Below are 16,492 nucleotides of genomic sequence, written 5' to 3'. Positions count from 1 at the left end.
AAAAAATTTCAATGCTTCAAAACATTTTGTTATCTGTAAAATTGTATTATACATCAATTGCCTCCTAATTCAAACAACGTGATTAACGGCAAACAAACAAGTACCTTCAGCTCCAGTACAAGGTCAAGCCGGTTCATTCCCAGCGGATCAATTGGATTCACAATGAGCGCAATGATTATGTCAATGCCGTTTGACTCATGCCTGGCTATGCATGACTGCGGAGGAGGAAATACACAAACTATGATCTCAGCCTATTATTCATTAAGTATTAGACATGTAGAAAAAAATTATTTTTGCATATTTAATAAAGCTAGAAATAAGTTCAGAAATGCAAACACTCGGACTCCATGTGGAAACTGATTTGTCCCTATTTCCCAATGACAATGATACCTGGTTTTCATGGCAAGGACCCTGGCAGTACTCTGTGATGGTCTCAAGTGTTTGTATGACCAGGTCTACATTCCTCTCATTAATGTAGAGGCCCAGCAGCCCAAGTCCTCCCGTTGTGCTGCCACAGATACAGTCAAGAAATTGCAACGTCTCACACACCAGGTTATAATTGGTTTTGTTGCTCTGATCTCTCAGAAAGTTCTGTATACAAGAGAAAAAAAAGATTTGGACCAACAACTCAAGTCGAGTCCTGAGTGGCAGTAATTGGTATCTCAATTCAGACAGACTCGTCCATAACTAGGTTAGGCGGCCCTTGAGATGTTTATCTGCACAGCAAAAAAATTTACTTTTCAAACATCAAGGTGCTTTTTGTTCTCACAATGGAAAAACACTCATTTAAAGCCCTATGATTTTTGACACTGTAAAGGCAGCGACACTGGTTTTCACTTCTATGCAAACTATGCCCCATCTCATCCTGCAGTGTTTAACGCAAGTAAAACGCTAAAATGGTTTACAGCCAAACAAACTAAAGCGGAGCAAAATTGGACCAATAAAAATGATAGAAGATTTGCATCACCTACCTGCAAATCCCTGTTGTGATTCTCACAGAGCAGCTGAAGGAAGCGAAGGATGGGTTTCATGATGGTGATGGCCTGGCTCATCTGTGTCTCCTCCACCACCTCCTCCGTACCGTCCACTCCCGACCCCATCGGCTCCATCTCGGGGTCCAATTCCCGGCGAAATATGCTGTAGGCCTTTGAGGTGACCGAGGAGGCATCTTTAAGCTGACCCCGCATCTCTTCTCTGAGGTGCAAGGAGTCTCGTACTTCATAAGACAAGAAAGAATGAACTTCAGATTATTCAATTGTTACAGAACCAGTGTTATTTTAGCATCATCTTAAATTGATAGCAATATCTTTTATTAGCTTTTATTTTTATATTTTCACGTTTACGTATAAATTTACTTTTTTAAACCAAATTTTAAATTGATTGAAAGTGATTTCGTCAGTTTTATTACACCATAATCCCCCCTTAACCAAATTTTACACTTGGCACAATGCAGACAGGAAAGTACCATTCTCCTGGCAAACACAAAATCCAGACTCGTCCATCGGATTGGTCTGTAGCTATTGACTAAGTAGAAAATTGGTGACTTCTGCGTACTGTGTGCCTCAGCATGCGCTGACCCCGCTCTATGATTTTATGTGGCCTATCACTTCGTGGCTGAGTTGCTGTTGTTCCCAATTGCTTCCACTTTGTTATAATACCACTAACAGTTGACGGTAGAATATTTCGTTCTGAGGAAATTTCACAAATGGACTTATTGCACAGGTGGCGACCTATCACAGTACTACACTTGAATTCACTGAGCCCCTGAGAGCGACCCATTCTTTCACAAATGTTTGTAGAAGCAGTCTTCATGCCTATGTGCTTGATTTTAGACACCTGTGGCCATGGAAGTGATTGGAACACCTGCATTCAGTGATTTGGAGGGGTGTCCCAATACTTTTGGCAATATAGTGTAGCTTCAATAACTGACAAATTATTGTACAATATACTGATTAAAGGGTTAGTTCACCCAAAAATGAAAATTCTGTCATTAATTACTTACCCTCATGTCATTCGACACCCGTAAGACCTCCGTTCATCTTCGGAACACAAATGAAGATATTTTAATTGAAATCTGATGGCTCTGAAAGGCCTCCATTGGCACAATGGCACTTTACACTCTCAAGACCCTTAAAAGGTACTTAAGACGTCGTTAAAAAGTCCATCTCACTACAGTAGTTCTAAAATAACTTTATAAATCGGCGAGAATAGGTTTTGTGCACAAAAAAACCCTAAATAACGACTTACATAGTGATGACGATTTCAAAACACGGCATCATGAAGCTTCGAAGCGTTATGAATCAGCGAGTCGAATCAGCAGTTTGAATAGCCAAATTTCAGCAGTTTGGCGGTTTGACACGCGATCCGAATCATCATTCGGCTCATTGATTCATAACGCTTCGAAGCTTCATGATGCCGTGTTTTGAAATCGTCATTACTATGCAAGTCGTTATTTAGGGGTTTTTTGCGCACAAAAACTATTCTCGCCGATTTATAAAGTTATTTTAGAACTACTGTAGTGAGATGGACTTTGTAACGACGTCTTTAGTACCTTTTAAGGGTCTGGAGAGTGTAAAGTGCCATTGTGCCAATGGAGGCCTTTCAGAGCCATCAGATTTCAACTAAAATATCTTCATTTCTGTTCCGAAGATGAACGGAGGTCTTACGGGTGTCGAACGACATGAGGGTAAGTAATTAATGACAGAATTTTCATTTTGGGGTGAACTAACCCTTTAAGTTCTCTTCAGCATACTAAAGAACATACCAATTCAAAGTCATCCATAGTAAGTTGTAGGTATGTACTTCTATTGAGAGAAATACATTTTTTGTTGTTTTTGGATATATATATATATATATATATATATATATATATATATATATATATATATATATATATATATATATATATATATATATATATATATATATATATATATATATATATATATATATATATATATATATATATATATATATATATATATATATATATATATATATATATTCAGGCACATTTGAATCTTATTATTCAAAACTCAATTGCCATGTAACTGTCAACAATACCTCTTTATCAAACAATCATGTCTTTTACACTACACAGTTTGACACTGGGCAAATTTGAAATCTTTCCTCTCTCAATGAGAAGTGTTAAATAAAACACTGCTTTTTAACAGCAGGCCTTTGATAAAGTGCCAGCCACCCCTCACATGACCTCATGTGACAGAGGATATGGAGCACAGCAGCTGAATTGGGGACAGATACTATTCATATTCCTGATTGTCCCTTCATTTACGATGCCTCAGGCCTGAACTGTACTCACATGTATAGCTATGCATTAAGACACACTTGTTTGTGATATACAGGCTATTCACAGGACCAATGACATACTTCTAGTTCAGACGTAGCTTATCATTTAGAGAGTCTAGGTCGTTTTTTTTTAGGACTAAACATGATAAAGCAGAACACTGCAATTAGGACACATCTCTATTTTCAGCAAGAGCCTAAAAGTGATTTCGAAAGGTTTATTTTTAGGCTTTCAGACATCACACCTGGTTTGTGGTCTTTTGGGGCCTTCCTTTGTTGGTGATACAGATAGTAAAAAAAAAAAAAAAAAAGATTTTTCAGTTATTTTACTTAGATTCCAGAGAGAGTTTGATGTTTAAATGCAGCATCTTAATGAGTATATACAAAAAATGTCCATAGCCCACAACTGTTAAAAATAGGTGAAAATTATTGGCCGAAAAAATGTTTTTTGGCCGAAAGAGAAAAACGGCCGAAATATGAGCCAGAAATGTATGCCACCTCGCACCGCCCGCCTTCGTTCACTGATCTGCTCACATGCTCTGATAATAATAGCTTTGCAGGACTATATATTATTTGGATAATTGTTCAAAAAATAAATCTGTTAAATCAGATTCTGTTGCATAGAACCGAATAAAGAATAATATATTGATATTTAATATTAATATATTTTCTGTCCAATTTTACTTTAATAAAATTGTTATATAATTTTATTGGCTTGAATTATTTTAATTAAGTATCATTCAATTATTGAATTTCATTAAAAAATCTATCAATACAATTATACAAAAAAAAAAAGCTCATTTTAAATTATATTTAAATAATATATATATTTTTTTAAATTTCAGTTTCGGTTTTCAGCCAAATGCATCCAGAATTTTAGATTCCGAGACAGAATTTTCTTTTCGGTGCATCCCTAGTTTAAAATTGCCAAAATTGTTTAAAATGTATCAAATAAAATGCAGGCTTGATGAGCATAAGAGACTTATTTCAAAAATAGTTATATATATATATATATAGAGAGAGAAATATATATATATAGAAATATAACTATTTTTGAAATAAGTCTCTTATGCTCATAGAGACTTATATATATATGGAAAGAAATAAACAAACAAACATATAGCTTGATTTCCCTTAAGCAAAATAGTATTGTTTATTCTGTTCTGTTGATTTTGGGGTGAAACATTTCTTCTTACCTTTCATCATATTCACCTTACATGGTCTTGAAAACCTTTTATCTAATGAAAGATAGTGGAAGTATACCTTTTTTATATCTGATTCCAGAGCCTTCCACTTCCTCTTCTCTCTTCCTGCAGCTGAGGTCAAACATGTTGACTGACACACTAGAGCGGATCTCTTTCTGAGCCTGTTCCATCCGGTCATAGAAGACCTTAAAGAACTTCTCCGACTTCTTCTGCTTGTGCAGCTGTTGGTAGAAAGAGTTCTGCAGGAAGACATGAAGGAGATGTCATCATCTGGATCTTGTGGATGCCCTGTTGTGAATGTGTAACAGAACCTGTGTATACCTGAATCTGTGTATTCCCTCCTCTCAGCAGTGCAATGCCCAGCAGAATGCTTTCCTCGAATATACGGTCATTCTTAGTGCTCACGATGAGGTCGATGACCAGCTCGGATGCTCCCACGTTGTCCAGTGCACACTGGGTGTCTGCTACGCTAGTGCCTGGCTTATCAGAGTCCTGACCTGGAGAGCCACCTATACACACATGTACACAGAAACACACTGTTGATTCAAGCATGAGAGAAGCAGAAGTTGGGCGACAGGATGTATATGGTGAGTAGACAGCGCTTCTGCTGATGGTCATCTGTGTACCAGACCTCCAGAGGAAGAACTGCTCCCGCCGCTGTAATCCAGGGCTTTGTGGGGCCGCTGGTTGCCAAAGTAGTGTGTAAGGAGACTCTTCCTCAGCGTGTTACCCTGAGAAAACAACAGACGAAGGCAGTTGAGTCATTACATTACATTTCTTTAGCGGTTTCAATCATGAAAATTATTTCAAATATTCAAGAAACCCTATATATATATATATATATACACAGGTGGCGACCTATCACAGTACTACACTTGAATTCACTGAGCCCCTGAGAGCGACCCATTTCTTAAACAATCACTTAGGAAGACACATCATGGCCATATTCCAGGATGACAATGTCAAGATTCATCAGGCTCAGACTGTGAATGAATGGTTGAGAGGGAGCATGAAGAATCCTTTTCACACATTAATTGGCACCTCTGAATTCATTGAAAGTCTTTGGGATGTGCTGGAGGAGACTTTACAGAGTGCTGGACTCTTGCATTTTCAATACAATATCTTGACCAAAAATTGATGCACCTCTTGATGGAAATAAATGTTGTGATGTTATTTCCATCAAAGTGGTGCATACATTTTTGGTCAAGATCCTGATATTGGCAGATATGATTGAGATATGGGCAACTGTGAGTTATGTTCCTTAAAAAACTAAAAATGTCATATTTAGTTATAATGAAAGTTTTAATAATTGTATAATATAAGTTATAGAATGATACCTCTATGTCTATCTATCTATCTATCTATCTATCTATATATATATATATATATATATATATATTAGTGCTGTCAGTTAAACGCGTTATTAACGGCGTTAACGCAAACCTATTTTAACGGCGTCAATTTTTTTATCGCGAGATTAACGTTCTTTTTGGTCTAACAAACTTTGTAGTTTTTTCACATGCTGTTGCAACAACTAGTAACGTTAGAAAAACTACAACACCACTCCGGATGTAGCTAGACCGGAAACAAAACATCAGGCACGCTGCGGCTGCCCGAACTCGTTTGGGCCATTAAAAGAGTAGACGTGGATGGCAAGCGTGAGACGCCGAAATGAGAAACGTATTAAGCCATGGTTTAACTCAGGGGTCTTCAACTAAAAGTGCTTGTCTTGAGCGCTGCTTTCTGCTCTGATGGTGCGTAGCCTACACACCAGACGCGAATGAAGCGTTTTGCGCGAGTGATTTAAGTCAATGCAAAGACGCAAATAGACATTCTGCGGCGCGGATTAAGCGGCGTGCATGTCGCGTCATTCGCGTCCGGTGTGAGCGCACCATCAGTCTCTTCTTCACTGCATGCTTGACCGCGCGTCTGGGTCTGAACGTAGTAACAGAGAGCATTGCAACGTTAACTGTTTCATTATGTCAAAAGGCTTCGCGGTCCGGATGGACGCATCTCGCGGTCCGGATTCGGACCGGAGTTCACTAGTTGGCGACCCCTGGTTTAACTGCACTATAGGCGGAGTCCTAGTTTACCTTGCATGTGCACTTTGTAATTTTATTTTGTATCACCCTGTTTTGATCCCTTAGAAAGGGCTGTTGAAGGGGCTGTTTGTGCAACAAAGTATTTGTTTCACCCTTTTATTGATGGGCAGTGTTACATTGTGTGAGATTATTTGCTCCAAGTGAGAATGTTGGTGTGAAATCGAACACTACAGTATGCCAATGTTGTTTTCAATAAAACAAACATTTGAACAAAGCAAGCCGATCCACTTTTCTATGTTGATAAGAGCATTAAAATAAGAAAAAATAATGGGACAAAAAGAAATCAAGGGACATTTAGAATAAATAAAAATGTGCGATTAATTGTGATTAATTGTGAGTTAACTATGACATTAATGCGATTAATCGCGATTAAATATTTTAATCGTTTGACAGCACTAATATATATATATATATATATATATATATATATATAATGACATTTTTAATTTTTTAAGGAACATAACTCACAGTTGCCCATATCTCAATCATATCTGCCAATATCAGGATCTTGACCAAAAATGTATGCACCACTTTGATGGAAATAACATCACAACATTTATTTCCATCAAGAGGTGCATCAATTTTTGGTCAAGATATTGTATTGAAAATGCAAGAGTCCAGCACTCTGTAAAGTCTCCTCCAGCACATCCCAAAGACTTTCAATGAATTCAGAGGTGCCAATTAATGTGTGAAAAGGATTCTTCATGCTCCCTCTCAACCATTCATTCACAGTCTGAGCCTGATGAATCTTGACATTGTCATCCTGGAATATGGCCATGATGTGTCTTCCTAAGTGGTTGTTTAAGAAATGAAAAGCTACACACTCCATCTATTAGGGTTAGAAAACTGTTGCCAAACATATAACATGATAGAAACGTAATAGTCACTGCAATGATGATCCAATTATTGACTCTAAGCATTTGCCTATTTAAATCCAAACAGTGACTTTTTTGGCTGGGCAGTGTACATACACAAATACACAGTTCAAAGGTTTGGGGTCAGTATGAAATTTTATATTAATACAAATATTTTATAAATGAATTAATAGTAAAGGATGCATTAAATTGATCAAAAGTTATTATGTTACCAAAAACCTCTGTTCTTCAGCAGTACAACTATTTCTAACATTGTTAATCACAAGAAATGTTTCTAGAGCACCAAATCAGCATATTAGAATGATTTCCGAAGGATCACGTGACACCGACGACGGGAGTAAATTACATTTTAAAATATATTCAAATAGAAAACAGTTATTTTCAATCGTAATAATGTTTTACAATATAAGTGTTGTTCTCTATTTTTTATGAAATAAATGCAGCCTGGTGAGCATAAGAGACTTTTACAAACTGAGTTTACGATGAATATTTGCTGAGTGTGAGAAGGAGGGAGTGCTTCATTTCGTGGCCGTTTGGATTCCCTTCACACTTTCACATGTTTTCCTCCCAACTGTGTTGGGTAAAAACACATAATCACATGGGAGAACTTTTACATAACTAGTATAAACTGTAGTAATTGCTGTAATTATGCCAGAAGTGTAGCGAAACCTCGGGAGGCAGAGGGTAGACAGTGAGTGCTGAAGGTAGAGAGCAGACGGCAGCCTTGAAAATCTGTTTCCCAGTGGGAGAGAAACTGAACGTGTGAAAAAGACAGAGGAGGAGGGGGATGGGGGGGGCAGAGTGGCTGGCATAGAGACCGTGTGTGAGCGAGAGAGAGGGAGTTATGTAACACCTGGTGGCGGCTTGCTGAGAGATCACGAGGAAGACACAACGGAAGGAGCGGGATGGTACTGATCGTCTCTCCCTTCCTTTGTCTCCTGGCTGAATTTTTTTTCTTTTCTTTGTATCCTTCCTGTCTGTCTCATTCTCTCGCTTTTACACATCTGGTTGGGAATGGTTGCAGCTATTTTTCTGTGTTTTTGAGTTTGAAAAGAGAAAGACTACGTTCACACGGTCACTGTTTAGGATTGACAATCGTATTTATCAAAAGGTGTGACTCCCGGTTTGTCCTGTTCATTTGAGAGCAGTGGCTCAAATACCATTTGTATGAAGGAAGTATGAAATGTCAAAGATGACCACTTCATTACACCAGAAAGTCTTTATAATTGACATGACATTTAATAAAGGAATCCAAAATAAAAATAAAATGAAATAGAAAATAAAAAAAATAATGAAATTTAAAGGCAAATAAATAAATAAAACAAAAATACAACGAAAAATTATAAATTGAATAAAATAAAAACAATGAAATTATAAAATCTAAAAATATTAAATTAATAAAAAAAAGTAATCAAAAACAATAAAAGAAAAATAAATAAATTAAATAAATTAATTAAAAAACAATATAAATTAAATAATACATCTCCAACAGTAAAAAATAATAAAAATGAAACAGTAAAATAAAAAACGATGACAAATACTATATATAAAAATATAATATTTATAATTTTTATATATATATATATATATTATTAAAGTAAACTCTCTCTCTCTCTATATATATCTATATATCTATATATCTATATATCTATATATCTATATATCTATATATCTATATATATATATATCTATATATATATATATATATATATATATATATATATATATATATATATATATATATATATATATATATATATATATATATATATATATATATATATATATATATATTAGTGCTGGGCATCGAGTGAAAATTTTTTACGAATTAATCACAATTTTTTCTCTAATTAATCGCAAGTTTTTTATATTTTACGTTTTTAATATTTTGATATTGTAATAATTTCAGTTACTCTCCAAATTAATGTATAAAGAATTTAAAGACAGCATATTTTAAATATGTGTTGTATTGTCATGTTTTTAATAATGAAGGCCAGTATCACTGATACTAAAGTCTTTATGAAACACTAATGACGTTACATTACAGTATAACTGAAAGCTACCAATTTCAACATTTATTAGGCTTTAAAAAAACAACTTTTAATTTAAGTGAACTTAAAACAATATTTAAATAAACCTAAAATAATAAATGTTATATTTACCCATGGCCTTCCCTGTTAGACATATACAGAAATGTAATAGTTATCAAACACCTTTCTTAACTGCATAAATAATAAATGAAATATAGATTAATCATCATTAAAGCTACAATTTTCTCTGTTCCCGTTGTTCTTTGATGAACATTAATGACAGGCATCATCAGTGCTACTGTCACTTTAAAAACAGCCACAGCCGAACATGACGCGGATCTGACACGCTGTCCCGCGCATCTCATTTCTTCACAACTCTTTAAGTTAATTTAAGACGTTATTTAACTAATTTAAGACTCCTAATATGAGAATACTCAAAATCCTCTGTGTTGTTGTTATTGTTTGTTCAAGAGCAAAAGAGAACTCGATGTGAGCAGGAAACTGACGCGAGTCTGTCTATGTGTCGAGTGTGTGTGTGTGTGTCAGAGTGTCCCTTGATTAGCTGACATGAGACACACACACACACACACACACACACACAGACAGGACATTGGCAAACAGCGCGTTCTCTTGTGTCTTGACGCGCTTGGAAGCATTTACATGAATAGGAGCGTGATCATGATGTAACGCTAAGCAAAAATGATATAAAAACGGACGCTGCATTATTTGCGTTAAATATTTTTAATGCGTTAAGTTGAAAAAATTAATCGCCCGCGTTAACGCGTTAATTTGCCCAGCCCTAATATATATATATATATATAAGGCGAAAATGCCTTGTTGATGCTAGAGGTCAGAGGAGAATGGGCCGACCGATTCAAGCTGATAGAAGAGCAACTTTGACTGAAATAACCACTCGTTACAACCGAGGTATGCAGCAAAGCATTTGTGAAGCCACAACACGCACAACCTTGAGGCGGATGGGCTACAACAGCAGAAGACCCCACCGGGTACCACTCATCTCCTCTACAAAGGCTAAAATTTGCACAAGCTCACCAAAATTGGACAGTTGAAGACTGGAAAAATTTTGCCTGATCTGATGAGTCTCGATTTCTGTTGAGACATTCAGATGGTAGAGTCAGAATTTGGTGTAAACAGAATGAGAACATGGATCCATCATGCCTTGTTACCACTGTGCAGGCTGGTGGTGGTGGTGTAATGGTGTGGGGGATGTTTTCTTGGCAAACTTTAGGCCCCTTATTGCCAATTGGGCATCGTTTAAATGCCACGGCCTACCTGAGCATTGTTTCTGACCATGTCCATCCCTTTATGACCACCATGTACCCATCCTCTGATGGCTACTTCCAGCAGGATAATGCACCATGTCACAAAGCTTGAATCATTTCAAATTGGTTTCTTGAACATGACATTGAGTTCACTGTACTAAAATGGCCCCCACAGTCACCAGATCTCAACCCAATAGAGCATATTTGGGATGTGGTGAAACGGGAGCTTCGTGCCCTGGATGTGCATCCCACAAATCTCCATCAACTGCAAGATGCTATCCTATCAATAAGGGCCAACATTTCTAAAGAATGCTTTCAGCACCTTGTTGAATCAATGCCACTTAGAATTAAGGCAGTTAAAGGGTCAAACACATTATATATATATATAGATATATAGATATATAGATATATAGATAGATAGATAGATAGATAGATAGATAGAGAGAGAGAGAGAGAGAGAGAGAGAGAGAGAGAGAGAGAGAGAGAGAGAGAGAGAGAGAGAGAGAGAGAGAGAGAGAGAGAGAGAGAGAGAGAGAGAGAGAGAGAGAGGAGTTTACTTTAAAATCATACAGTATTTCACGTTCGAGGGAATCTACTAAAAATATTGTGAACAATACACTCTGCACATATAGTCCATTCAAATGCCAGATTGACAATGTTCCTCCCACAAACACCACCTGCAACCGACTAGCTAATAGCAAATCATGGTTCTAGAATCTCCTGTGGGCAGAATGAAACAAGAAATGTGGCAGACAAACCATGACATTTTACTCACTTTACCCTTCTACACTTGTCGCACAGAAGGATAATGAAACCCAGGGTGGCTGTGTGGCCATGCATGCGCCGACACAAGAGTGACAAACTGCCACAGAGAGAAGACACTTTTCTCTCTCACTCTGACAAGCACGTGTTGTTGCTGTTCCCACTCTCAGTAAACACTCATCAGCAGTCAGCACAGACTGTGTCTGCTTCCACTGTCTGGACAAACCATCACACACACACACACACACACACACACACCTTAAGAAATAGTTCATCCAAAAATTTAAGTTCTCACATCATTTATTAACCCTTATGTTGGTTTCAAACCTGTCTTTCTTTCTTCTGCAAGACATTTCTCACAATATCTTATTTTGTGTTCCACAGAAGAAACAAAGTCAATCAACTATCCCTATCGGTTTCAGACATAGCCATAATTAACCATATTATGTCTATATTCAGGGCCTCTTCATGTCAAGTCCTGCTCCTGTTTGCTGTAATTGAACATGCTTTCCTGGAAGCTGCTTTCGTTCCTACAAAATCAGCTGTAATGGGGGAGTTTAGTCTCTCTCCTGATGCTGCAGTCTTTCTTGCACTTCTGCGGAAGACTTGATGGGAAGACAGAGGAGGAAAGTGAGAGATAAAGGTAACAGTGCCAGTCTGACTCATCCGTCTGCTGCTGCATGTAACAAAAAAAAAAAAAAAAACCTGCACAGGTGAAGTGAGGACAAAAGAGAGAGAGAGGCAGCAAGAGCAAGATAAAGACAGATAGGAGATAGAGAGAGAGAGAGAAATTGAGGCTGAGGGAAAGATGGAGGGATAGATAGAGCAGTGGGGAGGAAGAAACAGAAAGGCTGGCTTTTTTAAAATGTGCACGGACACGCCACACTGCGGCTGGCCTGGCTAAGCCTGGGATGCTTCAGCGAGCTTCAAAAAAAAGCCCTCCGCTGCTGTCTTGCAGGTAACTGAGAACTCAGGATGGAGGGATCCAGAGAACGAGAGATAGAAAGGGAGGGGTCCTCTGTGCTGCTGGTCTCATCAAAACCTTGTCTTAGGCCTCACGGCACACCCTGGGTCATATCGCATCCCATTATAAAACATGGAGCTCTGCTCTAAACTTACAGCTGCCATACTTTCTTTTCCAAGTTTTGGACGCTAAAAAATTTAAACAAAATAGAAAAAACACACACGCACGCACACACACAGTATGCAGTAAAAAAAATTATGCTAACAAAATTGTTTATATAGGACAAACATTTTCAACATTGATAATAAGAAGAAATGTTTCTTGAGCATCAAATCAGCATATTACAATGATTTCTGAAGGATCATGAAACACTGAGTAATGATGTTGAAAATTCCGCTTTACCATCACATGGATCATACACTGAGATTTTGAAATAGTATATTCTAATAGAAAATATTTTAAACTGTAATAATATTTCACATTATTACTGTTTTTACTATATTTTTGATCAAATAAATGCAGCCTAACTTGCTTTTTAAGTATAATAATATAACGTTTTTAGAGGGTGCTAAAGTTATAATAAAGTCTGCGACAGGGGATGTGTATTACAACCAAATATTCCCTGCTAATTTAAGCCAGGGAAGTTATTTTATGTTTTAACCATTGAAGCGGTTGTGTAAACATCGCACACAACACAGAAGGCCTTCAAAAGAACTTTATTGGCTCTGTAAAGTTAATGGACTGAAACTTTGCTACCATGCACTCCCATTTAAAGGCGGAAGGAGTATGACTTTGGGGGGAACAGATTTATGGAAGAGAAAGAAAAATCCATACACCTAAAATCTCATCAGACAGTCTAGACATGAACACCATTGCTACATCTTTTCAGAGTTGAGAACTGGTATAACAGAAACCAGGGAAGTGGCAAAAGGGAAAAAGAAAAGAAAGAGTGAGAAAAAGATACTAGTTAATATACTGCATTTAAGGAATAGTTAACTTTTATGGTGCATGGTTTTGAAGCTTGAAAGCTTTCAAGGATGCAAAAGTACGGAAATTAGCAAGGCAAAAAAATGCCACTAAAATGAACAAAAATAAGGGGGTAAAAAAAATGCCCCTGCACAGTTAAACTAGATCTATTAAAACTATAGTGATTAAGTGAAATGTGAAAGGATGAAGAGTGTCGACTGCAGCATTGCATTTAGATCTGCTCACCTTGCATCAAATTTCCTTGTATGTGTTTTTGCATCGAGCACTTGTTACTGTTGAGCTAATGAATGCAAAGGCCAATCAGAGTCACCGCTGTTCAGTGCACACGCTCAGACTGAATTCTCTCATTATAAACACAAAATTGCTGATACAATTTAAGTAAGAGATTCATTTTGCAGTGTAGACCGCTGGACAGGGGCCATGGGCACCCTGACTGGTCTGTAGCTATGCAGCCCCATATGTAACAAACTGCGCTGCATTCTGACATCTTTCTATCAGAACCAGCATTAACTTCTTGAGCAATTTGAGCTACAGTAGCTTGTCTGTTTGAACGGACCACAAAGGCCAGCCTTCACTCCCCACATGCATCAATGAGCCTTAGCCACGCATGACCCTGTCGCTGGTTCACCAGTTGCTTTGTTGGACCACTTTTGATAGATACTGAGCACTGCAGACCGGGAACACCCCACAAGAGCTGCAGTTTTGGAGATGCTCTGACCCAGTTGTCTACCCATCACAATTTGGCCCTTGTCAAACTCGCTTAAATCCTTACGCTTGCCCATCCTGCTTCTAACACATCAACTTTGATTAAAAAATTTTCACTTGCTGCCTAATATATCCCACCCACTAACAGATGAAGAGATAATCAGTGTTATTCACTTCACCTGCCATAATGTTATGCCTGATTGGTGTGTGTGTGTATATTTGAGCCATGACACTCAAAATTGAGCTCAGGTGCATCCTGTTTCCACTGATCATCCTTGAGATGTTTTTACAACTTGATTGGAGTCCACCTGTAGTAAATTCAGCTGATTGGACATGATTTGGCTAGACACACACCTGTCTATATAAGGTCCCACATTTAACAGTGCTTGTCAGAGCAAGTCTTCTGAAGCCAAAATTTAAGTCATCATTCACTTCAGCTCTGTTCATTCGAGTGGAATGAATTTTTTGAGCCGTATCTTTTCTTGGAAATAGTTTATCTGGTTCACAAAACTGATCTGAAAGATTCGTTCACAAATGTTTCAAGAGCTTGCTGCATCTTGATAAGCTACACTGGCTTTGGTTCTGGCCATAACACTCAACTCTACTCTCTAATATCAATCGCTCACTGCATTTACCTTCTCATAGTGAGGACTCTTATCTCAAGGTTTCTGTAAGCATCCACCCAGTCTAGTGGCCTGACCACTCTGCGATTGGTCCAGGCGTCTCTTATGACCCGCTCTCAGTGGCAGCAGTGTTCAATGTGGCTCTCCTCATAAACAGTGCCACTAGGAGCAAAACAAATTAGTCTTGCATGTGAGAGCAATTGGAGAGATTGCTGATTTGCCGGCAGGGCCAAGACAAACAGCAGGGACGTAAACAACTATTCCTGAAGATGACCGACCCTGGTGTCGTTCGGAAGTGGGGCATGTGATCGGCTAACATAATTAGGGGCACAGGACGTGTTTGTGAGATGCACTGTATGCCGTCAGCGCCTGACCCGTGCTTGGGCCTTGTTTCCGGACACACCCGAACACTCGGCACCCACTAAAGTGAGCATTTACACACACAACATGGCATGTTACACAAACAGACTGTACTCCGTACACATTAACAGATGCTTAGTCTCATGCACAATTAATCTGGATGATGAATCCACTTAAATCTAGCAAATGTATAAGCAAAGGGCTGATAAACAGCCAACATTAATAACATCTGTTGCACAGCCTTCCATTGAGGCAGTTATAAAAGCATGTAGGATGGAGATATCAATTTGTTTTGAGTACTAAATGAGCACAAACCACTGAAGCACTGTATCTGGGGATTCACACCCTAGTAAAGATTGAACCCCCCTAAAATCAAGTTAAAAAAAAATTCACATTCATTCACAAAATTTGCATCATAAACAGATAAACTTTAAAACTTAAAGCTTTTATTAGCAAGGTAGCACTCAGTTGATCTAAAGTGACAGTAAAAACAAATCTTTTTTTTAAATGCTTTTTTGAACTTTCAATTCATTAAAAAATCCTGAAAAAAAATGTATCATGCAATGTAAACCCTAACACTCAAAATACTTAATTGGTTTGGGTAGGATAAACTTAAATTAAACAAATTAGTTCAGTTAAATGAACTGTTATGAGTATTTAGAACTTTTGTTTTCTTTTAAGTTCATAGCACTGACATATTCCAAGTAAACTGAACTGTTTCATTGTTTTGAGTTGGATGAACTAATTTCATTTCATTTAGACTTACTTACTTTAACTGAAACTGGGCTGGGATTTTTTATTTCCCAGCATGCTTTGCCCATGGCATTCAAAATATCATGTTTTTTGGGGTATTGTTTGTAGAATTTTGAGGAAAATAATGAATTTAATCCATTTTGGAATAAGGCTGTAACATGATAAAATGTTGAGCACTGTGAATATAATGTTTTTATAATGTCATATAATGTTTTTTGTGCAAGATTAATGAAAAGGGAGTTTTAAGTTGCAGTACTCATTTAGTGATATACCATGCTATTGTTAACATGTTAGCAAATTAGCAGGTTGGCATTTTCGGAATTGGTTTGTTATAGCTAGCAAAATATTTCTTAACTTTTTCCCAAATGTTTTGAGTTCTGACAACTAATTAGGGTTTACAGTGAAGTAAATAACTTTGATTTGCAAGAACTGAAAATAAAAAAGTTAATTAACTAAATATTATATGTTAATTTCTATTAAAAGTATGAGTTAGCTAACTCAGTACTTCAAGTTAGGAGCAAATAACATGCATGAGTACTA

The 16,492-nt window shown here is 37.2% G+C and overlaps 2 protein-coding genes across 3 annotated transcripts in view; both read right to left on the bottom strand.

Annotated features, from left to right (window-relative positions):
* Positions 1–16,492, bottom strand: part of LOC307131743 (uncharacterized protein) — a 676,237-nt gene that overhangs the window by 504,867 nt on the left and 154,878 nt on the right. The window lies entirely within an intron of this gene.
* The window catches only part of itpr2 (inositol 1,4,5-trisphosphate receptor, type 2), a 119,299-nt gene that overhangs the window by 33,899 nt on the left and 68,908 nt on the right, over positions 1–16,492 (bottom strand). For both annotated transcript variants that reach the window (XM_079826041.1, XM_079826042.1), the window contains exons 38-43: positions 5,140–5,239; positions 4,830–5,017; positions 4,567–4,747; positions 972–1,216; positions 391–591; positions 105–215 (exon numbers count right to left, since the gene is read on the bottom strand). In XM_079826041.1, the coding sequence (XP_079682167.1) occupies positions 105–215; positions 391–591; positions 972–1,216; positions 4,567–4,747; positions 4,830–5,017; positions 5,140–5,239 (1,026 nt within the window). The remainder of the gene's footprint in view (positions 1–104; positions 216–390; positions 592–971; positions 1,217–4,566; positions 4,748–4,829; positions 5,018–5,139; positions 5,240–16,492) is intronic.

This window comes from Gobio gobio (assembly GCF_949357685.1).
Source record: "Gobio gobio genome assembly, chromosome: 9".
In the NCBI taxonomy this organism is placed as follows: Eukaryota; Metazoa; Chordata; class Actinopteri; order Cypriniformes; family Gobionidae; genus Gobio; species Gobio gobio.
The sequence above is the reverse complement of the archived record's forward strand: the minus strand, read 5'-3'. Positions and strand labels throughout refer to the sequence as shown.